Below are 25,278 nucleotides of genomic sequence, written 5' to 3'. Positions count from 1 at the left end.
AACTGGGATTGCATGTGGGTGGCATCTCCCAACAAGGAAGATACCATCTGCACAAGGTTGGCCAAGCAGATCCCAGCCATTTGGGACCGACCCTCTCCTACCAGGCCCGGGACACCCTCTGGGGGTCAAGACATCCACTGGAGAAAGTCAGAACCCTCACCTCGATGGTCCTGGACTCCGGGGTTTCTGCAGCCGATGGGTCTTTCCCAGGAGCTGAAAGCCAGGAGGGTGCAAGATGGCCTTACTCTGCACTTCTTTTTTTTTAAAGATTCTATTTATTTATTTATTAGACACACACACACACAGAAAGAGAGAGAGAGAGAGAGAGGCAGAGACACAGGCAGAAGGAGAAGCAGGCTCCATGCAGGGAGCCTGATATGGGACTCGATCCCGGGACTCCAGGATCACGCCCTGGGCCGAAGGCAGTGGTAAACCACTGAGCCACCCAGGGATCCCCTTACTCTGCACTTCGGAGCAGGAGTAGCTCAGCGCCGCCAGCTGGGGATGGTCGCTGGTTTGCACGAGGGGTTTAGAGCAGGGAGCGGTGAGGCTGGCTGAGCCCATGGTCCTGCCGTTTCTTTCTGTCCTGACCACTCTCGTGTGAAGGATCAGTTGTGACTCAGGTAGGCCCCAGCCGGCTTCAGGAGCACCGTGTCCCAGGCCTGGACTTGTACCACAGATCCGCTCGTTTTGATGGGAACCCTTGTAAGATCCCACGATTCCTCCCCTTACATGCATTTGGGGCATTGGAGAGAATAGGGCTGAACCAGGCAGCCGCTGACTGGTCCCTCGGGGCCCTCATCCTAGTGGGTGTCACCCCTATGTGTAGGGTGTTGATAGGGCATGAGGCTGGCCTGCCCCTTTCTCCTGAGGGGTAAGGGCTCTGTCCCGACGCCACTCTTTAGAAATGGGAAGGTGGCCTGTCTTCTCTCCCTGGAGCCCATGTACCTGGGAGGGTGAGGGGATCCGGATTGGTCCAGAGGAAAGTACAACCTGCCACACATCAGAGGACACGGTGCCCACTTTAAAGAAAGGAAGAGAAGTTGGATGTGGCTCTGCGTTCTCCTTGGTCCCTTCCTTCCCTTTCCATAGATCTGCCTTCTTCCCTCCCGGGACTTGGCCTCCGTGGGCCCCCCCACCTCACCCCCCCCCACCGCTCTCTGCCCTTTGTCCACCCCTCCCATTTAGGATGCTGTCCAGGTTGAGAACTGGACTCTTGTCTGTTCCTCATCTCTTGAAACCAAAATAAACTAATATCAAGAGGCAGCCAGGGCAGAGGTCCAGGATGCCAAGGCCACGGGGGTGTTTATTTTAGCAGGTGATATTCCATCGCTGGGTCAGAGCTGTCCCAGGACTTGGCACTGACCCACATCTCAGCTCCCTCCTCTCTACTTAGCTGACTCCTCCTCTCCCCACTCTCTCTTTCTCTCCTTCCTGGAAGAGGTGTCATTGTCATAGGGAAATGTGCTGGCATTGGCGTCCTCTCTGGGCCCTGCTAGGTGTAGGGCTCTATGAGCGGCCTCCCCATCACATGTATACGCACACGTGTGTGCATGCCCGCGAGCATACACACGTACACATACCTCTATTTATGGGAATTCAGATTAAAATAAACAAGGAGAGAAGCCTGGAAGGGATAGGCCGTGTGTGTGTGTGTGTGTTCCGTTTGCAAAATTCGACTGAGCTGTACACATAGGTACACTTTTTCTGTGTATGTAATGCTCTAATAAAAAGTTTTAAGAAATCAGTAGTGTTCAGGCCTTGACTCAGATGAATTCATAAGAATGTCTGGGGTAGAGGGGCGCCTGGGTGGCTCAGCCCGTTAAGTATCTGAGTCTTGATTTCGGTTCAGGTCACGATCTCAGGGTCGTGGGATTGAACCCCGTGCCAGGCTCTGCACTCAGAGGGAGTCTGCTTAAGATTCTCTCTCTCTCCCCTCTCCGTCCCTCCCCCCACTCTCTCTGTCTCCTCTCTAAAAAATGAAAATAATAATAATAGTAGTAAAGAATCTCCAGGGTAGACTCCAGCAGATGCAGGTTTAATAGGATTCCACTACGCAGCTCCAGGCAGGAGCTGTCGCGTCAGCCCAGGCTGTTTGTTCCGCAGAGAAGCAGCCTGTGGTGTCAACAGACAGGCCAACCTGCCTTTGGCTTGGGCTTTGTGGACTTTGACCACAGCATCAAGCCTCTCAGCTGGGATGAGTCAGGATCAGGGTAAAAGCAAATGTTCACCAACCTACCTCCGTAACGTTGTGGAGTTAGTTCCTTGTTCTGCTCCAACATGCGGATTCCCCGTTACACGGGGCAGGGTGGCCGGGGGCGGTGGGTGGCTGTGGCTAAAGGCACCGCTTTCTGTATTAGGCAGTTGCGGTTCAGACCTAAACCGTCTCTTATACATCATGAGATTACGGACAAGTTCCCCAACCCCCTGAGCCTCAGTCTCCGCATCTGTGAAATGGGGGTGATGACAGCACCTGCCAGGAAGGTTGTGTGGGTACAGAAAAATGATGCCATTTTTTTAAGAATGTATTTTTATTTAAATTTGATTAGTTAACCTCTAGTGTATCATTAGTTTCAGAGGTAGAGGTCAGTGATTCATCCATTGCTTTCAGCACCCAGTGCTCATCACATCACGTGCCCTCCTTAATGCCCGTCACCCAGTTACCCCATCCCCCCACCGAGCAGTGATGCCATTTATTCGTGGAAGCGTGCCTGGCCAGCCCCTGCCCCTGCTGGCCACACCCAATGCACTTTCTATTCCCTGTGACTCTCTACCCACAATTTAGGCTCTTGATGTTCAAAAACTGATTGAAGGCATAAGGCAACGGGATTTGGACTGTGAGTTTCTCTAGCTCTCTCGACCATAAGAGGTTTGTCTGGATTGGGAGGGAGAGGTAAGGCAAGGGGCCACCTGAGAAGGGATGCTGTGCCTGCCCACTGCCCACCCCTCCCAGGCCAAGTCTGGAGAGGGGGTCTGGATAGAGAGCAGAGGGACCTGTGCCCCACCCCCGGCGGGGAGCCCATGAAACAGCAGGACCACAGGGATGCACTCCACGGGATCCACTGGAACCTCTAGCTGCCGAGGAAAATCCCCAAATGGTAGAAAGAACTGGGTGGCCCCTCATTGCCCTTCTCTCACACCCTCACCATGGCACAGGGGTCTGGCAGGGGCTGAGCATGAGCTAACCTTGAGGGGCCACCAACCTCAGCAGCCTGGGGGGTGGGGCAGCTGGGATGATGCATAAGTTGGCAGGTGCCAGAGCAAGTAACTCTCTCCCGAGACAGCTCGGGACTGATCGTGTCCTCCAGTCCCCAGCACCAGGTCAGACGTCCAGAACCTCCACCAGAACCCAGGGTACCCTGCCTTCACTGAGATTTATTTCTAGGTGGAATATTCCAAGAGGCTGTAAAGGCATCCCGAGGCTCTCCCGAGTTGGACTTGATAAGAAATCACGCTATGGGATCATAAACCCAATACCCTCCATGGGGAATGGGCTTTTAAAATGGAAATTATTTTCCATTTGGAAGAACAGACCAGGTGGCATTCCCAGCCCCCTCCCTCACCCCAGCCTGTGGGGCTGCAAGTGTCTGGCAGCGTGCCAGGAGCATCCTGGATGCCCAGTGAGTGTGTCTGCGGGTGTTGTCTGTGCCCCATGGTGACATTTTGTGCCATTCGATCTATTCCGGAAACAGGGGCTTTCTTCCCTGGCCCTGGAGGAAGGCTTCCCTCCGCCGGTGCGGCTGCCAGGGCTTGTGCACGTGCTGGTTTGTCTGTCTGCTTATCTGTCGCCTTGCCTTTTGCAGCGCAGCCCCACCCTGGCATCCCTGGCATCCCTGAACCTCCAAGCAGGCTCTGGGGGGGGGGGGGCACACTCAGCCGGGGTCTGCCCAAGCTGCTTACCCTCAACCCAGACACGCTCCCCTCTGGCTCCTTCCCTCTCCTCCTGTCCATCCCCTGCCTCCCTGCCCCCCCCCACCTTCCCCTGGCCTCCCTCTTCTGTCTCTGCGTTCCCACGCTCCCCTTTCCATCCCGGGATAATCCCAGGGTCCCTCTCCCGTTGCTGCCCTCTTTTCCCCCATGATCTCTTCTCTCCTCTCGCATGCATGCCCGACGCCCGCCCCTCCTGCACCTCTGCCCTTCCTTCTCCCTCTCCATCACCTCTTCGCACCCTGCTTCTCCTGCGCCCCAGCATCCCCCGCTCTGTCTCCTGGGCTCCCAGCTCCGGCGGCCCACCCTCCCTCCCCCTCTCTGTGTCTCTCTCCCTCCCATCTCTCTCCTCTCTCGCTCCCTCCCGGGGAGTTCCAGAAACATACCCATATATGGCCTCCGTGTCAAGGATCACGGATGAGGACGTCACGTGAGGGCCGTGCTCCGAGATGCTCTCTGCCGCGAGGTCCCTAATTGACGCACCGTGGAGGGGCTGCGGGCGGCGGGCGGCCTCCCCCGGGCGATCTCCAAACAGGACATTCGAGATGCACAACATCTTATAGTTTGGCTTGCCATCGCGGGTCATGCGGTGGGCCCGAAATAAACTCCCTGCTTCAAAGGAAAGCATTTCAGAACTGCCTGGCAGAGGAGCCAGGAGCCTCAGGGCCAGGGCAGAAGGAAAACTCAGGGAGCATGTTCTGAGTTCAGACACCCTCAAGAAAACCCTTTTTAGTACCCCTGAACTGTGTGCCCCTGTTTCAGAGCCTAACAGGTAATGCATGCTTTCAACCTTCTTCCACGGACTTCGAGAAAGATTGTTTGGCTGGGACTTAACCACTGCACTGCTTGTCTGTGACTCCTTATCGTCAAGACTACTTGCTTGCACCTTTCTCTCTCTCTCTCTCTCTCTCTCTCTGTCTCTCCTGTCTCTTGGGTTATGAAGCATGCTGGGGGGACACTTTGGACCTGGGGGGGACAGAGAATCAGCCGGTACGCACGCACTTATGCATTCTCCTGGAGGACGCTCGCCTCAGAATATCACCCGCTGTGCACTTCTAAACATGGAAACGGGACGGGTTTAGCAGTGGAGCTCTTGTGGGTTCCGTGGGCCTTGGGCAGTATCTGAGGGGGACAGGTGAGTTTCAGGAAGGCTCTTAGGTCAGGTGAATAGGGAGCTAGGTTTATGCACGTGGGCATCAATGTGCTGCGGCGTTTCTGGAGTGCGTCTGCGTGCACAGTTTTGTGGGGCGAGAGCAGCCAGGTGCGTGGTGAGCTGTACCTGCAACTGTTTGGGGTTCAGGGGAGGAAATTAGTCTGCAGAGACTGTGACACAATGTAAAGAGTGAGAGACAATGTTATGTAACAATGCGCTTCGGGAGGGCCCGGATGGGAGACCAGCCCCTGTGCGCATGTGTGCGTGTGTGTGCATGTGCATGTGTGCATGCGTGTGTGTGTGTGTGTGTGAGAGAGACAGAGACAGAGAGACAGAGAGACAGAGAGTCCATGAGGACATATCCAGGGAGGAGATAGCTTTTGAAAAGCTGGGTGGATGTCCCCAGGCGGAGTGGCAGAGAAAGGGCCCTCCAGGTGGAAGGGCAGCTTGGACAAAAGTCAGCAAGTCAGGGTGGATCTGGGGTGACAGTGGAAAATGCACAGTGGCTATAACAAAGGGTCATGAGGCTGAGAAGTGGGGGCAAAACTGGCAGGGAGAGGAGGGAAGCCAGAGGGAGATGCAGCTCCCACCAGGCCAGGCAAGAGGATGGAACAATTTTGGATTGTTTTTGAGCAAAGGGGGTGCAGGTGGGATCTGACTTCAGGTGGCTCCTCGGAAACCAGGGGAATGGCCTGGAAGGGGGTGGGGGAAGAGAACCAGACAAAGGATGGAGACATGAGGCGTGGGGAGGCCAAGCCCCCCATCCCACCCCCACCCCCCACCCCCGCCGTGCAGGAAGGACAGCACAGCTCTCCTCACATAAGGGAAAGCTGGGGTGTGAGACAGGGGTGGAGAGAGCCCCAGGGCACAGGCAGAGGCAGCTGGGGCCAGCAGAGCAACCACACTCCCTGCCCTCTGCGGCGGAGGCCGGGGGCAGAGCACAGCCAGCAGCCAGCGGCAGATGCTCCAGTCACTTCCAAAACAGTTGGATGGGTCCCGACAGCTGGTGGCAGGCCTGTTTACAGCTCGGCCTCCCCCGGGAGCTGGCAGCGGCCCCCGCCTGGCGCTGTTCTTGTTTGCATCATCCACTCTTGCACAAACAGACCCGGCTGTGAGTCCTGGGATACTCTGCCCCCGGGGACCTTACAATTCATAACGTGGCCATCAGTCCCCGTGAGCATTCATCGGGCAGTGACTGTGAGGCAGGCACTGGCCCCGTGCTTCAGGCGGTTGCTCTCGTGGACTCTTCTCAAGGGCATCCTGAGTTAGCCGTGATCGTTACTCCCACTTTCCAGATGTGAAAACTGAGTTTCTGAGAGGTTCAGGGTCTTGCCTGGAGCCAGACAGCTAGGAGGTGTTGGGAGTTGGGGATCAGATCCTGGCCTCTTGGCCTCCAGCGTCCACACTCAAGGCCATGGCCCCCTTGGGGCCCAGCCCAGCAGTAAACAGACCTGTCCCTGGCACAGTCAGGGTATCATAAGGTCCCCGCATATTGTGGACAGGCTAGATCCATCCAAGAGAGTTTTCCCAAAGGAGGCACAAAAATATCTCTGGACCCGCCCAATGTCCTCCCACGTCTGAGCTGCAGGGGGGTCAGGCTGCCCAGAGGAGGTGGTGGTCACAGGCCTGGTTTTTCTTATTATCCTTAACCCCTTCTTTGGACTAATTAATGTCCAAATATCAGTTAATGTCCGGGAATATCAGTGAGGCCCTTACAAGTGCTGCAGCTGAGGGAAATGTTCTGGAGAAGTGGTGTTGATATAAAAGTGAACTGACTCCTAATTTGCCTGATTTTTTTAAAGAAAGGGACACAAAGGAGAGGGTTGGAAAAAGAGGGAGGAGAAAAAGATGGAAATCAAGGCAGGAGACAGGGGGAAAAAACAGAAAAGAGAAAGCTGTTGGTGTGATCCCAATTCAGAGATTTCCAGCCAGTCCTGAGGTTGGGCCCAGGTGAGAGGAGCCAGGCCGGAAGGACTCTTCTGTCCTGCTAAACCTTCCCACTTTGCAGCCTGGAGCTGGAGCTTCCAGAACCCACCTGTCCTGGTGCCCAGGGAAGGGAGTGGAGGCTCAGACCTGCACCAGACGCCCTGCCCCTCCTTACGCATCCCCCAGGCTGCCCCCACAGATGACCCCTGGCATTCAGCAAGCCCTAGGCAGAAACTGGGACCTGGAATCCGGCACCTCAACCTGTATGTGGCTGAGCCCCAAGCCCCGTTGATGGGCCTGGCTAACAGCAGGGGAAGGACAGGGAGAGAGGGTCAGGAGGGGCGTGGAGGGGCGGGCTGGGCAGGAGGTGAGAACCCTCCATTTGGGAGGCTGAGGCACCCAGACCTGGAGTTTCAATCACTTGGGGCCCAAAGCAATAAAATAGAAGTATTTGTTGATGCCTCTCGGAGCAGCTGCTCAAGGCACTGCCTCAGATCGCAGACCTTTGGGCCTGCGTGGGATTGACGTGTCTCCCTGGGAAAGAGTGTTTTTCCACATTAAAAAAAAAAAAAAACAAAAAACAGAAGAAAGATTTTTTCCCCTTGTTTTTCCTACCTCCCTCCTCCTCACCCTCTCTCCTCCTGTTTTGGGTGGCTCCTTCAGTGATGCCAACACATCAACTACCTAGAGACTCGCTGCCAGGGTCCCTGGAGCGATGCACGATTCAGAGATTCAGGTCAGCAGGGGGAACTCACCTTCACTACAGATGCAGTCCCAGGTGCCCCCAACCCATCCCATGTGCAGAGTCAGGGGGCATGGGCTGAGGGGGAGCACAGCCAGCTTTGGACAGGTTCAAATCTCCGTCCTCACCTCCCAACTAGGTGACCCTGAGCCAGTCCAGACACTTCCCTGGGGCCTCAGGTTCCCCTCCATACAATGGGGAGAGTGCCTGTATTGGGGGGTCGGGGGTGGCTGAGGACTGCTGCTTGGAGCAGTTGCCCTAACTTCCAGCAATCCTGGCCCAACCTGGGAAGCCTGAAAGTCCTGGCCTGAGGGAAGCCAAGAGCTTGTAAGCAGGCATCAAAGGGTCTGGGATTAGCAGAGCTGGGAGGGGCTTCTTCGAATCTTTAGAGCCTGAACAAAAGGGCCAGACTCCCAGCAGCTGCGGGCCTGCCAGCACTGCCCCACTGCAAAAACCTACCCTGGGGCTTTGACCTGAGCCCCCCTGGGGCCCAAGCAAGGTGGTCTGGATTCCACTCCCCATCTCCCCGAGGCTGCTCACCTCTTCTCCGGAGTAAGTGACCCCTGGCCACTGCCCTGAATATGTCCTGAATATTCATCAGAGGGTCTGATGAAAACGGGCAGAGGCCCAAGGCCCGTTCTCAACCCACCAAGCCAATTGCAACTCAGTCTTTCCATCTGCACAATGGGAAGAGTCCTACCCCAGCCCCGCCAGTACTGAGAGGGTCAAATGGTGCAGTGCAGGAAAAAGACCACAAGTGCCAGACGTTTTTATGGTTGGGATCTTAAAACAGTAAGACCCAGGAAGGGGAGAGAACATTTTAAATGGTTCACAGCCACGAGCCCTCCAGCTAGACGTGTTTCCATAGATTTTCTAAGGCCCCTCTGCAGCCTGGGGGAACGGCAGATCCGAGAGAGAAGTTTTGACAGAAACGTACTGGACTTTGCGAGGAGGAGGGTCAAGCCTTCAGTGGGACTCGGGCCCTTCCTCAGACCCACAGAACCAGCCCAGGACTCTGCTGTCGGTTACATGGTGTGAGGACGGGGATCAAGTCAGAGAGGCAGCCCCTAGTCTCCTCCTTGTCAGTTCTCCCCTGGTATGGCTCAGTTTCCTCATCTGTAGAATGAGACCAAAACCCCTACCGAAGATTTGTCTCGTGCCTCAAACTAACAACGCATGTGAGACCATAAATGCTTCACGAGGGAAGGCGGCGGTGTGTGGTGTTCGGCAAACACCCATTGGGACCTATGGTGATAGATGGGTCCGAACGGCAGTGCATCATGTAAGAGCTAAGCTGAATGGTCCACGCTCCCCTCCCACACCTGAGAGACCCACGTGGACCCTACCTGGAGTACTTCCGTGGCACCTACCGCATGCCTGGAGCTGGTAAATGAACTAAGTGTCACTGAACACCCACTACTATCATTCGTAGGCGGCCCCCCCCACGTATAATTCAAGCCCGGGACTAATCCAGACCAGGACAGTGCACGGATGGGTTGTCACTCCTTCCAAGCCCCTAGGACAGCAGGAGGCGTGAGCAGGAAGAGAGGAGGGGGAGGGAGGCCCCGGGGAGCAGAGGTGTGGCATTAGGGGGCAGAAGCCATCCTGCACCCAGGCTGCTTTGGGGAACACCTGGAGACCCCTCCCACCCTCCCCCTCCTTCACTCCCTCCTTCCCTCCCAGCGCTGACCCCATTCCTGGCCCCTGCTCAGAGGGGTCTGCGGGGTCCCAGGGCACCCCCCCAGGACAGGCTGGGGACCCCCAGCCACGGCTTCACCTCCTGAGCCCAGCCGGCAAGAGAAGGCCAGCTTGCTGTTGCTGCCTCTCTTTTCAAACGGAGGAGAACGTAGGAGAATCGGAGGAGAATGTAGGGGAATCCAAACCCGTGAGGAGGGAGCCTCCTGGGAAACCGCCGGCTGGGAGGCTGGGAGGCTGGGAGGCTGGGAGGCTGGGAGCGAGGTCCAAGGATGGTCCCAGCAGAGGTAACTCAGAGCAGAGAATCACAGTATCTTGAGAGCCGTTGCATGACATTAGCTGACTGTCATGGGCCACTGGCCACGTGCCGAGGGCTGTTCTCCACTGTGAATGTGTCACCTCATTCAGCTGGCGACAGTCCCGCGGGCTGCGTTATCTTCCCGTCCCCATTTTACAGATGCGCCAAGTGAGGCACAGCCGGTAGGGGGCAGAGCCAGGGTCAGACCCAGCCAGTGGGACACCAGAGCTACACCACCTGCCCGGCATGGTGATCTTCTCCATAACAGCTGTGCTTCCAAGGTTTGACATTCATTCATTTGCTCACTCATTCACTCATTCATTCATTCAGCATTTAATATACATCTACTGTGTAAGGGGCCTTGGGTTGTATCCTGGGCTCATGACACGGATTGTGACACAGTCCTGCAACTTAGAAGTTTCTGGATTCTGTGGGGGGGGGGATAGGCCCAGAGCAGGCCTCAGACATCAGATCAAGGAGGCTTCCTGGTGGAGGAGATGCTGGAACTGCATCTGGAAGAATGACTAGCCAGGTGACAGGCAAGAGGGATGGGAAAGCAGATGAGCAGCGCTCCGTCCACACACAGCCTGAGGACAGGAAGGGGCTCGTCCAGGCTCACTGTCTCGACCCAGGTCCCTGGCTAAGGGGGAGCCCGGTGTGCCGGAGGATGGCCGTCACTTCTCCTCCTTGCCTCCTCCATGCCCTCCCAGCCATGCCCCCACCATCAGTTTTCCCATAAGACATTCTGGGAGCCACTCGTCCCCCTACAGCCCCCAGAGAGCCCTAGAGACCCCACCCCATCCATGCACAGGAGCCTGGCCCCACTGCCGTCTTCCAGGCAGACCCTGGCTGTCAGCTGGCCAGGACTCGTGGGGAGGGAAGGAACCAGGCAATAGGGGGAGGAAGGACCACTTTTCCAGTGCTAATCCTCGGCACAGCCCTCAAAGGGCCCATGTTTCCTATGGCCATTTCACAGATGTAGAAACTGAGGCCCAGCTTAAAGGAGCATTGACTCTGGATAGACCCAGTACTGCTCTGTGTGCTTCGCCCGAGCTAACTCAAGGAACTGTCACAGTCACTGTTGTCCCATTTTACAGAGGCCCCCTGGGGGGACGATTCACTGGAGTCAATGCTTGGGACACTGCAAAGGAGGTAAGGGTGGAGCCCCCAGAGGCCCTAGGGGTGGCCCTGGTCTCCCCATTCCAAGCGGGCCTTGGACTGGCTGCCCTTGAACTCTGCTCCCTCTGCAGGCCCCCTGCTTGCCTGGGCACAGCCACCGGCCTCCTGCTTTCTCTGGGAAAGGACTATTTTTCTTTTTTATCCCATTCAGCCTCCTAAAGGGTCCCTAGGGACTGCTGGCCTCTCTCCAGGACTCTGGCCTAGAAGGTGGCCCAGCCCCAGGCAGAGGCCTCAGAAATCAAGCTGGGCAGCGTGCAGAGCGTGCAGAGGAGGGAACTGAGGCCAAAGGAAGGACAGGACATCGCCCAGGATACCGCCCCTCCCTCTGACATGACAAAGGCAACCTCACTATGTCCATTTCATAGATGGACAATCTGAGATTCTCCAGATCACAGAGTGAATAACCCGCAAAGCTGGGACTTGAACTTGGTCAAGCTGACCCCACAGGCTGCTTTAGAACTGCCCCTTGGGCTGTGACCAGACAGCCCCAGCCACCTCCACAAGAGTTGGGCCCCTGTGTCCCTGGCAGGTGTGCCCGCCTGTGAGTGTACTGGCCCAGTGATGGGGAGGCCCCTCGTATCACATACAACTGGTCAGACCTGGAGCTCACCCTGGGCACACCTGAGTCCTTGATTCTACTTACTGGTGTCTCCATTTTGCACATGTGGGAACTAAAGATTCACAACTCACCCAAGGACCCTCACCCTCAGTGGCCGAGGATCTCAGTGGGAAAAGCAAGAGATGCCTGGTCTCACAGCAGGGAGGGATAATTCGCCCTCTCCAAGGCAGAGACCCTCTCCCTCAAGGTCTCTCTAAGGTCATCTCCCTCCCTCACCTGTCTGTGTGCACCTTCCTCTGGGTAGGACTCAATGGGGACTCAGTGCACAGGTGAAGGCCAGGTGGCCGGGCTGGCTGAGGATGGCAATGGTACCCCTGCCCGCTCAGAGCCCAGGTGTGGGCCAGTTGCTTGGATTGTTTTCCTGGAATTCCCAGAAGGAGCCCTGGGGTTCCAAATCCCAGCTTTCCAGCTCTCTGTCCATGTGCAAACCTTTCCCTTCCCCTCCTCGAACCCTAACTGCCTCCTCTGTAAAATGGGAGCAATCACATAGGGGCATCAGGTCCTCTCAGAAGGAGCGGAGGTGTAGAAGAATTAATGTCAATTCAACAGAAAACAATCCTACCTTCTAGAGCTGTTGTCAGGGCCGTGCCATGAAATGACTGACAAGCAGGAAAGTCTCTGGATGCCCTCAGACCCGTGGGGCAGGGCCTGCTGAGTCTGGAATTGTAGGAGATTGACTGTTACCTAGTTCCTCCCACAGGCATCTGGTCAGGGAAGGGGCAAGGTAGCCAGTGCTGTCCTTATGCCCCTGATCAGCCCATGCCAGCCTGCAGGGCCAATGGCTTCCTGGGGGTGAGGGGCAGGAGGGGTTCCTGTCAAATGCTTGCTTTACCTCCTACCCAGCCACTGCCTCAGGGCACATATGGCTTCTGCAACCTGGTCATGTGGGTTGTCTCATTCCCATTTTTACTGATAAAGGAACTAAGGCCCAATAAGGGGAAAAGATTTAACCTAGGTCACGTAGCTAGTAAGTTGCAAATTGAAACTAGACCTTGGGCTCCTGACACCTAGATCTGAGATCCTTCTACTCCCACCTGGTTCCTTATTCTCCCATGACTAACGCTAAGTTCTCTGCATGTGGTAGACCTGTTAGGGTGGCTATAGGGCCCTCGGGAACAGAGAGTTTGAGGTTTTATAGCACAAAGATAAACCAAATGTCTCACTGAGTTACAGAAGCTAAAGAACTAGAAGAGCACTTGGAAACCCCAAATCTCTTTTTGCAATGGGACAACTGAGGCCCAGAGAGGGGTATGGACTTGACCAAGGTCACACAGCACTCTAGCATCAACGTGGACACTATAACCCAGGTCTCTGCCTCTCTCCAGTGCTCTTCCCCTTTTGCCCCCCACCCCCTGGCCTGGAACAGATGCACTCAGATGGGGGCACCATAATGCCAGGCCAGGCACTGGACACCAGCACTTCTGATAGACATGATATGCTCTCAAGATTCTTGACCAGACCTGAGAATCATGTGTTAAGATGATTTTGACCACATATGTCAGAAAACCCAACTAATACTGGCTTAAACCAGAAGGATCTTCAGTCTCTGCCTAACAAGCAGGCCAGGGTCAGTGGACCAGCTCTGGTTCAGCAGATCAACAATACCGTGAAAGACCCCGAGGACCTACCATTCACTCTGTCAGACTCATTGTACCAGCACTGTTCCCCTGCGCCAAGCATCAAGTCCTCCAAGTACAAAGCAGGGGCGTAGGCAAGGACTTATTTTCTTCACTGTTCTCTTTTATTAGGAAAAGGACAGTTGTTTCTAGGAGGCCCCAGCAGAATTTTCTTTATGTGCCTTTTGGACAAAACTAGGTTATATAACCACCCTAAACTAGTCACTGACCAAAGGGGTGAGATTGTTCCAATGGGTTTGGAACAATCATGATTCGTCCATGGGAGAGGACACAGTCTTGCCTGAACAAAGCCAGGTTCCACTGTCTTTGGCTGTTGGGTGGGGGATCCAGGGCGTGCGGTAAACTTTAACCAGGCGTTCGCCTCCCTACGCCTTAGGAAGAGGACCCAGGGTCAAGTGCACATATGAACTACTGACCACAGCCCAGAGGGAGAAGTTGTAGCAGCAGAACACTTCTTGGAAGATGTTCTGGAAGAGGATGAACTTGCTCTGGGCGTTGGGGAATGAGAAGGGATTCTGAGAGTGTCGAAAGGAAGGAGACAGGCTGGCATAGGACAAGCAAGGGCACTGAGGTGGGAGCTCCAGGTGGGTTGGGGGAAAGGTGTGTCTTCGCCTTACCTGGAAGATCAGGTGTGCGGGGGCAGAGGGTGAAGCGAGAGTGAGAACCAGATTCAAAGGGCCGGCGGGTCCAGACAATGGGCGCAGGCAGAGGAGGGGCTTGGTAAGGTCTGCGGTGTCGGGCACAGAGGGGACGGAGGTTGGATGGGGCTGGGACATCGCATGGAGGCCTCCGCTGAGGGGGGCAGGAGGAAGTTCAGGCCTGAGCCAGCCTGGGCACAGGCAGGGCACAGAATCACCAGTCCCAGACGCCCCATGCTGCTGATCCGCTGTCTTCAGACCTGCAGCCTCCTCTGGCCGTGTTTGGAAAGCCCAGATCTGCTTAATAATAACTCGGCTGGTGCCTTATGGAGCAAGAGTTGCCGCTCTTAGGGCTGTTACCAGAATTAGAAGAGTATCCACCAAGAACTTAGCCAGGTGTCAGGTCCTGCCCCTTGCCCCATCCCCACACAACAGGTGTCCCACCTCTACTCCTGCTTTATGATTGATCCTCCTCAAAGTGGTGGTTTCCAGGCACCTGCGGAGCTTTTCAAAGAGCTGTAGTAGGCTGGGCCACACTCCCAGAGACTCTGACTTCATTGGTCTGAGAGCGGGTCCAAGCACCAATGCCCTTTAGAATCTATTTTATGTAGTTTTTAATTATTATTTTTAATTTTTAAATTATTATCTCTAAGTAGGCTCCACACTGAACGTGGGGCTTGAACTCACGACCCCGAGATCAAGAGTCACTTGCTGTACTGACTGAGCCAGCCAGGCGCTCCTACTTCTTAAATAGGTGTGTTATTGCAGTATAAAGCGCTCGGGGAGGAGTGTACAAATCATACCTGACCACGTTCCTTACAAAGGGAGCCAACCAATCATGTAACCACTTAGATCAAGAAATACAGCATGACTGGCTCCCCAGAAGTCTCCCTCATGTCCCCTCCCAGTTAGCAACCACCTAAGGTCTGACTCCTACCCCCTTAGCTTCACCTGCCTGTTCTGGAACTTTATATGAATTGAATCATGTGTGTATGCTCCTTATTACCCGCCTTCTTTTGCTCACTCTGGTGTGTGAGATGCATCCTGTGAGCAGTGCTGGTTTGTCTGTTTCCCTGGTGCATACTATCTGTCATGTGACTATACCACAATGTAGGAATCCATTCAAATGTTGATAGACATGTGGGTAGTTTCCACGTGGTTTTATTATGAATAGCACTGCTATGAAATATTTTTGAACTCATCTTATGGTGAATACATGTACATGGTTCTCTTGGCCACGGGGTTGAGTGGAACTTTAGGGTCACGGGATGTGTTTGTTCAGCTCTAGCAAATGCCATCGATTTTCCAAGGTGGTTGTACCATTTGACATTCCTACCAGTGGTAGTGAGTCTTCCAGTTGTTTCACATCCTCCCCAACACTTGCTATTCCTTGTCTTTTCCACTTGAGCCATTCTTTTTTTTTTTTTTTTTCTTTTTTTCCCCCCCGAGAGCAAGTACAAATGGAGGCAGGGTCAGAAGGAGAGGGTGAGAGAGAATCTCAAGCAGGCTCTACGCCCAGCCAGGAGCCAGACTTGGGGCTCGATCTCAGGATCCCGAGACCATGACCTGAGCCGAAATCGGAGTCAGACGCTCAGCTGGCTGAGCCACGCAGGTGCCCCTCCACTTGAACCAATCTGTTGAGTGGACACACAGTGGTGTCATATTGGGATCTTAATTGGAGTGTCCTCCTAAACGGTTAAAAAGTCAAGCATCCTCACATTTGGTTGTCGGCCATTTGGGTATCCTCTGTGAAGTGCCTGGCCTAGCGTTTTGGGCACAGGTTAACTAGAGCCACAAGGGTACTGTGTAGCAAAGCACCCCCAAATAAGCATTTATTGTCATGATTTGGGTCTGCGGGTCACTGTGGGGGTGCTGACGTAGGCTTCAGCTTGCACGGTCTGCCAGGTGGGGCTCCTCTGTGCAGGTTGGGCTCAGGCTGCCCCAGGTCGGTTCACTCTGAGGCCCAGTGGTTCCAGTGGGGAGCTCTTCTCCTGGCGATGCAGAAGAGCAAGCCTCACTGCACAAGCACATATCAGGGGGCTGCTTTATCGTGCCCCCCAACCTTCACTGGCCAGAGAAAGTCACATGGCTAAGCCCAATCTCAACGGGAAAGGGAGTGGAGGATACCCTGCCTCCAAGGAATGGGGAGTGAAAATTTGCCAAACAAACCAAATTATAGCACTGGTATTTTGGGTATTTTTTTAATGGCCTCATGTGGTTCTAATGTCCTGCTAGGGCTAAGAACCATTGACCTACAGTCACAGTGCGTGTCAGCCAGTCAAAACAAAAACGAGGCTTAGTTGAGTTTACCTCATTTCCTAAAATCAGCGGATTCAACCAAAGTTCATTTCTCCCTGAGGCAAATTTTTTTTAAAGAAGGGAGTCTTTGGCATTATTAACATGGCAAATTACTTTAACAATTGATTTTAAGTAGATCGTGCAAACTGAAGCGGCTGGCTCGTGTCTGATTTATCTCTAACATTCTTAGCCCTAGCACAGCACAGAGATGAGGAGAAACGCTAGAATAGGACGTTGCTGGATAACTGGAGAAAGGAATGTAAGCATTGTTGTGTAAGCGCCACGAAGACATGGGATTTTTGTCCTTTGGCATCATTATTGTATCACCAGTGTTTAGAGGAGTGCCTGACACATAGTAGGTGTTCAGTAGGTAATCTCTCAGTTAATGAAGCGTGAACACATGTGTAGACAAGCTATCTGGAATGGCAAAAGGAATGGTGGATGAGCAGATGGTTAGTTGGGTGGTTAGAGGTATGAGTGGATGGATGGGAGGGTGGATGGATAAATGGACAGGTAAATGGGCAGATAGATCAGGGGTTGGATGGATGGATGATCAGGTCATTGGATAAATGGACAAATGTGGATGGGTGATTGAGTGGATGGGTAGACAGATGGACACAAGGGAGAATGATTAAACGGACAGATGGGTGAATAACTGGATGGAGGGTGAGAGAGATGAGTATGGATTGATGAGTAGATGAGTGGATGGATAGATGTGTAGATAAATAGGTATTTGGATGGATCAAATGACAAAAATGAATGGATAAAAATTGATTGTGAGCTTGCCAGAGGAAAGCACAGCCTTCCCTGATGGTAAACCTAACTCCCTTACAAAACTGTCAGTGACCAAGATGGTTTTGGTCTCCTCGCAGGGCCTTCTGATTTGCCGCTTCCTCGCCCCCCACCCTCCCACCCCCACAGAGTGCCTCTTCTGGTGGCCGAGGTGGGAGGCAGAAGAGGATGACCACAGAGATCAGTGCTCGGGGCAGGCAGCGTGCCATTGGGCATGAGGAATACAGCCTGTATAGCAGCCTGAGCGAGGATGAGCTGGTCCAGATGGCCATTGAGCAGAGCCTGGCTGACAAGACTTGGGGCCCGACCACAGCTGAGGCCACTGCGTCCACATGTGTCAACCGCCAACCTGCCCATTTCTACCCATGGACCAGGTGAGCAAGGAGAGGCCAACTAGGACACCTGTGAGATGTAGATCCTGAACACTGCTCATCCAAGACCAGAGTCTCCTGGTCTGTAAGGGTGCATGTTTACACCTTAATGACTTACATTTCTTATCCAAACCATCTGAGCTTTGGTGGGCCAAACACCGCGGTAGGTGCTCTACTCGCTTCATCTTGTTTAACCCTCTCGAAGACCTTCCAGGAACCTCTATGCTATATTCCCATTTTGTAGACAAGGAAACAAAAGCTCAGGGCTAGGAGCTAGTCCCAAATCGCACAGCTAGTAGATGGTGTTGCAGAGATGGAAACAATCGGGTTGCATCGCCCACGGCTTTGCTTTGTACCACTGGCTTTATGTTCGAATGCGGTGGAGCTAATGTTCTGAGTCCAAGCAGAGCTCTCAATCCTATCTAGCAGCCTCCCTGGGAAAACATGTCTGAGAAGCAGGTGACATCTGCCCAGGCAAGCCACCCTACCTCCTTGCTCTGGCTCCCCTGTCTCAGCATGACCTCATCCTCCCAGTGGCAGGACCACCTAGGGCAGCCCTGTGTTGCGCCCCTAAAGATAGGATGCGAGCCATACCTGGAGTTCCATATGTGCAAGTTTGAATATCCTAACAGCCACACTAAAAAGTAAAGACCAACAGGTGAAAGTAATTTAGGTCTCAACTATTCTCATTTTCCGCGTGTCATCAATATAAAAATTATGAATGAAGATTTTATGTTCTTTTTGTCAAATCAAGTCTTTGGAAGCCAGTGTGTATCTTGCACTCGCAGAACATCTCAATTCAGACTAGGTGCATCCCAACGGCTCTCTAGCCACACGTGGCCAGTGGCTACCACACTAGACAGCACAGATCCAGAGGGTACCTCCTTTGTAGGAGGTGGAAGCCAGAGAGGCCATTATGCATTGGATCTTAACGTGCTCTTAGAAAGGAAATATATAAATTTAAAAATGCTTTTGTTCAGCGCTAAGTCCAAGTCAGGTATGTATGTGGGGGTGGGTGGGCTAAGGGGTGGGCATTGCTGAAATGATGGTGTTGTGTGGCCATGGAACATGCCTCAAATCTCATTGTCTCCAGGGGTACCTGGCTGACTCAGCCAGCGGAGTGTGAGGTTCTTGGGGTTGTGAGTTCCAGCTCTTGGTTGGGCACTGGGGGCTGCTTAAAAAAAAAAAAAAAAAATCTCATTGTCTCCAGCAGCCAGCTGATTGCTTTGAGGCCTTGGGCAAGTCTCTTAAGCTTTCCTGGCAACAAGAGATAGACCATCTCCAATGTCCAGTCCCAGCTGGCAGGGATGAAGTGGGTGGTGGTGCATCCCAGCCCTGTCCCCTGATGATAACCACCAGGCGCTCCCCAAGTGACTTTGGCTGTCACTAAGGCTCGACCTCCTCTGCCAGGCAGATGAGGCAAATATCTGGAATGCCCCACACTGAGGAGCCCCTTCCTTTTATTTTTTTTTTTAAGATTTTATTTATTTATTCATGAGACACACACAGAGAGAGGCAGAGACACAGGCAGAGGGAGAAGCAGGCTCCCCATGGGGAGCCCGATACAGGACTCGATCCCAGGGCCCCAGGATCATAACATGAGTCGAAGGCAGATGCTCAACCACTGAGCCACCGAGGCATCCCTGAGGAGCCCCTTCTAAAGGGGAAGGCAGGCGGCCCTCGGGCGGCTGGAGGAAGTAGGAAGAATCCAGATTATGGAGTTGGCCCCAAGGGGGTCCCATTCTGGAACCCAGCCTGAGAAACAGAAGCGAGGACTCAGAGCAAGGACTCTTCGTGGCCGGTGCTCTGGGAGGCCCTGGTTCCTGTTCCGGCTGGTTCAGCCCACGCCAGACCACAAGTTCCTCTTTCTCAGGAGGGGATCAGATAGAAAGAAGGGCATCCCCCCACCCCCGGGGCATCTGCAGCCTTCTCCTTAGTGTGGGAGCTTTCTGCGGAGTTCTGGGGACACTCAAAAACGTTAGCACTGAGTTGGCTCATGGGGTCCGGGTCCTGATCTCCTCCTTCCTCCGGTGGGTAAGGAAGCAGAGACCCACCATGGGACACAAACGCTGATCCAGCCTCCTGAGAAAAAGGCTCACAGAGAAGGGAAATGACTTACCCAGGGTCATGCAATCCTCACCTAAATTCCAAGCACAAGTAATGTAGGGGACAGGGTTCAGCCTGCATCCGCTCACAGTGGATGGGAGCTAAAACCTCCCAGATTCAGTCCTTCCCTTCTGTCTCTGGAAGAAGGGCTTGGGTCCTGCTGGGGAAGCCAATCCTTCCTCCCCCAGATGCACCCTGAGTGTTTCCCATGTGGCCAGCACACAGCCATTCAGTTAATCCTTACAGAAGCCACGAAACGAGGACATTTTTGTTTTTTAGCTTTTGTTTATTTATTCATGAGAGACACAGAGAGAGAGACAGAGACACCGGCAGAGGGAGAAGCAGGCTCCTTGTGGGGAGCCCGATGCAGGACTCGATCCCAGGACCCCGGGATCATGCCCTGAGCTAAAGGCAGATGCTCAACCACTGAGCCACCCAGGCGTCCCACGAGGACATTCTGTACCCGTCTTACACACCCGCTAACTCAGCAGGGCCAGGAACAGAGCCAGGTTCAGGCACGTACCCAGCTCTGCCCATACTGCAAATGCCTCTTCTCCATCCTCCTCCACTTTGAAGTGGGGTTTGGGTCTCATTGCAGCCTCCTCGTACCCACAGACCTTCAGGGTCCCCGGGGACAAGAGACACTCCAGCTCGTGCTCACATTCCCAGTCACGGCCTTTCAGAAAGTACAGGACCCAGTAGGATCCTTTGTTTCCATCCAGAGACCCAGAGCAAGGTTTAGGAACACGACATCACACATGTCCCCAGCACTGTCGCGGATTGAAAACCACCTCCTCAGCAAATCCCGCCTGAGCACCCTCCCAGGTCACGCAGGTCGCCCCCTTCCTTGCTCTCGACGTTTCCTTCATCACCCTGACTGCTACTTGAAGTTTCTATGTATTTGTTCTAACCATGAGGACAGGGCCTCACCCATCTTCCTTCCTGTGAAGCCTCCTGTCTAGCACACAGCACTCGCCCCCCACAGACATCATCAAATCGCTGTCTGTGAGCGAATAATGAGTGAATAAAGTGAATGAAGAGGCAGCAGAGTAGAGTGGAAAGAGAAGTGGGCTTGGAGGTTCGAATCCTTCCACTGTCACCTACTGGCTGTGTGACCTCGGCAAGTTACTGAGCCTTGCTGAGCACCGCAGGCTTATCTCCACGATGAAACCTTGCCTAGCCCAGCTTGCAGTGTTGTTCTGCAAAGCAAGTAAAATGTTGGCGCCTTCCTCACCTCCCACGGCTTGAATCGGCCTCCCCCCACCTCCTCCCTGAGCCCCCGGAATGCCCACCTCATGACCGCCTGTTTCGTGGGCAAGCCTTCATGCCACTCTAAGGGAGGCATTATCTGGCCTCCTGAGACTGTCCCCAACTATACTATATGACCTCTTCGGGGACAGAGAGCACATGTTGCTCACTTTTGCAACCTCAGTGCTTGGCAAAGAGCCTGGATCATTGTAGGTGCCCGAGAAATGTTTTTAGGCAAAGAGATGCATTTTTGAAACCAATAAAATGCTCTACAAATACAACTTATTGTTATCATCTCGTGACCAAAATGGCAGCTGTGGACATAAAGGTCAACCAAGCCTTGGGGATCCTAGAAATGAAAGCCCCATCAGCGACCCGGAGAAAACAGAATGTGCCCTTTTAAAGCCATTTCTTCCAATTTGCTTCTCTCCTACCACAATGTAAGGGATGAAACAAGGCTTGGCCTCACACTGAGGGCTCCCTGAAAGGCAGACCCAGCTTCCCATCCCAAGGAGAAGTAGGGTTTTTGCAGTCATGAAACAGGGAGCCCAAGGGTACGTTGATGGACCAGCCAGAGTGGGCCCAGGAAGCTGGGTCTTCCCAGTCTTTAAACTTCTGAATTTTTTTAAAGTTATATAACTAAGAAGACAAAGGAAGAAAGCACAAAGTAGGAACTTGTTTGGGTTGGTGAGTGCACAGCTGCAAATAATTCACATTAAGCCACCCATACCTAGCGTGCTCTTCCGATGTGCCCGCTGCCTTCTCATAACCTGGATGTGAACCAGGCCTCACCCCTCCCCTCCCCAAATTTGCAGTCTAACGGGGTCCCAGATGTACATAATGACCCAGCAGGAAGGGCGCAGCAGGGAGGCCTGCCTTCAGTTTCAGAGGGACACAGAGAGGATCGACTCGCTTAGTGGAGCAGGTGGGCTTTGCAGGATGAACAGGAGTTCGCTACGCGAGCTAGAGGAAGCAAACCTCTGAGCCTCAGTTTTCTCTTCTGCAAAAGGGAGCCGGATTAACTCTCCTTCACTAAGTGGACTCACAGAGGAGGAAATGAGATGCTTTGTGCCATGTGCCCGTGTCACAAGGCTGGACACAGAGCAAGCACTCAACAAATCTCGGCAATGGGTGGGAAGCAGAAGTTGCTGCAGTTTGGAATTCACGTTCTCCTCTACATGGGACTCCTCTCTGGCTGCCCCAGAAAGAATGGATTGGCCCGTGGGTAGGAGGCTGATTTCAGAGACCGGTGGGAATGGGGGTGGAGGTGGCTAGACCATGTGAGCTCTCCCTCTCTTTACCCAGGAGGGCTGGGGGCTGCTTCTCCTGGAATTTGACGTCCTGCCACGGCACCCCACAACACCAAGATTACCAGCTGGGATGTTACCCTTTCGAAGGCTTTTGTTTGTTCTGTTTCATTTATTTGAATGTATCCAGCGCCTGCTGTGTGGCGGGCACTGTCCTCTGTCACCCGTATTGACGTAGGCTTAGTGTGAGGACCGGAGGAGAGGACAAATAGAGGGTGGCGAGCGTGAGGTAGACTCGTGTCCCTTAGCTCTCATCCCCCATTAAGAGGCTTGCTTGGGACGCCTGGGGGGCTCAGTGGTGGAGCGTCTGCCTTGGGCTCAGGGCATGATCCCGGGGTCCTGGGATCGAGTCCTGCATTGAGCTCCCAACAGGGAGCCTGCTTCTCCCTCTGTGTCTCTCATAAATAAATAAATAAAATATTTAAAAAAGAAAAAGAGAGAGAGAGAGACCCGCTTGCCTCCCATCTTCGGCCAGGTCCAGCCCCATGTAATGTCTGTCCTTCCAGGGGCCAGCAGCTCACTGAGAAATGAGGGGACTCCCCATGTTCACCGAGCCTGACCCACATCTGAAGTAGGGGCCAGCGGGACTCCAGGACAGGGCTGTGGGGAGCTGGGTGACGGTGATGCACCCCTGACCCCCTCGATCTGCCCGCCCACATGAAGGACAAGGGCCCTACCTGGGCCTCTTCCAGGGCATGACCTGTGCCCACATCCTGCCAGGTTCTTCTCACCTCTGATGACTCAGCCGTGGTGGTTTTCTCTGCTGGGAATCCCCTGCTCGGGCTGGGGGGATGAGGGGAAGTGGGGTCTGCAGCCTGGACCGGACTAGCTCCCCCTCCAGGCCCAGGCTCGGCACTAGGGCTGCTCTGGGCACCCGCCCTGGCTGCCCCTAATGCCAAGTTCGCCACCAACTGCAGGGCTCTCAGGGGAGCTCCTGTTCTCTTCCCCCCTTCCCTGGTGGCCCTATGGCTGGCTGTTGGCCTCAGACATCTTGGGGATCAACCAAAGTGTCCTACTGATTTGCATCTCAGGCGCTAGCATAGGGCAATTCGGTGTCTGCTTCCACCTCTGGGAAGCCGGAACAATACAACCCCTGCCTCCATCCAGCTGCTGGGCAGCATGCAAGTGAGGCGATGCCCTGCACAGTCGGGAGGGACATCCCCGCACCTTGGCTGCCACCCCTACCAGCCTCACTGGCCTGGTCTTGCTGTTGTTATTTTACCCTCAGAGATAGTCCTGGTTTTAGGGTAGTGGGGTGGGCTTTTATCGGTGTTTATCACCTTGCTAGTAATATCCTAAAAAGAGTAAGTGACAGGAGGCCACACACATGGGCCATGGTGTGGGCGGCCGGGACCCCAGGGTCCTGTGAGGACTGAGACCCAGAGCTTTGTCGAGACCACGGGGTGGGGACTGCGAGCTGAGCCTGGCCCCAGGCTGCCTTCCACCACCCTGAGCATGCTCCCCTTTCTGGGTGGAGGAGTGGGGCCTCACTGGGGCCAGGCTTTGCACCCCCTTCCCAGGATGTGGTCTCTTAAATCTGTTTGACACGCAAAGTTCTCGCGTGAGCTCATTTCAACAAAGGCTCCACGGTGACAGCAGCAGTGATGAAACCCTCCCCCCCCCCCGTCCTATCTCCTCGCCCTGCAAAGGGAGAAACTGAGGCACAAAGCAGGGCAGGGGCCTGTTCACAGGTGCAGGGCCTGCCGGAGAGGAGGCCTTCGATAAGCCAGAAAGAGGACCAGGAGGCAGGAGGACCCCAGGCCCGTGGAGGAGGGGACAGCATCAGGAGCTCTGCAGACCGACAAGAGTGTGCTCTGCTCTGCTCCCTTCCCAGCTGCAGCTCCATGTGAGCCCAGCGTGGCCACCCACCTCGTGGGGCCTCAGTGTCCCCAATCTATAGAGGGCAGGGACACTGGCACCCACTCCAGAGGACTAATAAATGAGCCCATGCAGGGCATGTTCAGGCTCATGGTGCTCAGGAGGCGGTGGCTAGCGGCAGGGGACGGAGAGGGGGACAGAGGAAGGCAAGGACACGATGCCAAGGATGGTGACCTGGCGGTCCCCCTGCCCCCAGGTGGCTGAAGCAAAGCAGTCGGTGTTCTTTCCTGCTCTCTGCCCACTCAGCCCTTCCCCACGACTCGGCCTCGCTGAGCATAGCCACAAAACCTGCAGGTTCTGGCCCCTCCAAGCAGCGCCAGGGCGCTGGTCCCCAGTAGCAATGTCCTCCTCCATTCCACAGGGCAGGAGGGGCACAGGACACCAGGACAGCAGGCCCGCAGGGGTGTCCAAGGCACCAGGGCCCGAGCTGCCAGAAGTGTGGTCCCATCTGCACGGCCACCCTCATCAGTCTGATACGTGGAGTGACCACCACACCTCTTTTCACCCCCTCCCGTCCTTACCACAGCCCAAGGGGGTGGGAAACAGGGTCACAGAAGCAAAACAACGATCCAGTCAATGGTGGACACGCGCTGCGCACCCCTGTGCCCAGACCCCAGCTAAGCTCACTGGCTCCAGCCTCTTCAGTCTTCCTACCCTGGGCCATGCAGGGAACTAAAGCCCAGAAAAGTTCAACCTGTCTGATGTCACGTGGCCAGAAAGTGCCAGAGTTCAGATTTGAACCCGTGTCATCCTGATTCCTCGTTCTGGCCGTGACGGCCTTGTGCTCTAACTTCTGAACTGTTACAGTTCCTGCCTCTGGGACTGCAGGCCCCTCTGACGAGGACCCAGCCAGGTGGAGGTGGGAGTACAGACCTGGTTTGGCTTCCCAGCTATGCTCCCCTGTCCCCCCACAACCTCCAAGAACCTCTTGTCCATCCCCGTTGGGACCCAGCCTGGCCGGCCGGACGCTAAACCCCTTTAAACCCCTTTCATCCAGGGACCTGCTGCTGACCCCTTCTCACATCCTCCCGGGTGAAGAATGTCACCTTGCTTCGTATCTGCCTCCCGCGTGGTTGGCTGGGGAGGGGGCCTGGGGGTGGGGATGAGGTTAACCTCATTGTTGTCTTATATGGTCATTTAAATCTCCCAGGGCTTCCTCCAAGGGCCAAAAATAATCCGGAGACACAGCAGCTGTGTCCAGCACACAGAGAGGACCCGGCCATCTGCTTTGGTTCTGAGCCCTGTGTCTGTCTGGTCTCCCTTCCTAGCCCTCCATCCCCGATCCTGCCTCCGGCCATGACCCGCTTCTCATATGCAGAGTATTTTTCCCTCTTTCACTCCTGCCCTGCACCCTCCAGGTCGACGGTGCCTCCCGAGAACCCACCCGCCTCGGGCCCCAAGGGGCTGTTCCAAGGGGTCATGCAGAAATACAAGAACTCCCAGCTGGCGTAAGTGACCCCCCGG

The 25,278-nt window shown here is 54.6% G+C and overlaps 1 protein-coding gene and 1 long non-coding RNA gene across 4 annotated transcripts in view; one reads left to right on the top strand and one right to left on the bottom strand.

Annotated features, from left to right (window-relative positions):
- Window positions 1-261: 261 nt before the first annotated feature.
- LOC112656992 (uncharacterized) lies at window positions 262-4,814 on the bottom strand. The gene is made up of 3 exons (XR_007412522.1): window positions 4,314-4,814; window positions 2,240-2,473; window positions 262-1,022 (listed from the first exon to the last, which is right to left on the bottom strand). It is a non-coding gene; the product is annotated as an uncharacterized LOC112656992 (long non-coding RNA).
- ASB2 (ankyrin repeat and SOCS box containing 2) overlaps window positions 4,341-25,278 on the top strand; it is a 43,559-nt gene continuing 22,621 nt past the window's right edge. For 2 of the 3 annotated variants that reach the window (XM_025442654.3, XM_025442653.3), the window contains exons 1-3: window positions 4,341-4,699; window positions 16,985-17,278; window positions 25,173-25,262. In XM_025442654.3, the coding sequence (XP_025298439.1) occupies window positions 17,073-17,278; window positions 25,173-25,262 (296 nt within the window). In that variant the 5' untranslated portion in view covers window positions 4,341-4,699; window positions 16,985-17,072. Of the gene's footprint in view, window positions 4,700-9,900; window positions 10,023-16,984; window positions 17,279-25,172; window positions 25,263-25,278 lie in introns of all 3 variants that reach the window. The other variant, XM_035720133.2, reaches the window with a different exon arrangement.

This window comes from Canis lupus, chromosome 8, assembly GCF_003254725.2.
Source record: "Canis lupus dingo isolate Sandy chromosome 8, ASM325472v2, whole genome shotgun sequence".
Lineage (NCBI taxonomy): Eukaryota > Metazoa > Chordata > Mammalia > Carnivora > Canidae > Canis > Canis lupus.
Note: the sequence above shows the minus strand (reverse complement) of the source record. Positions and strands in the feature narration are given on the sequence as shown.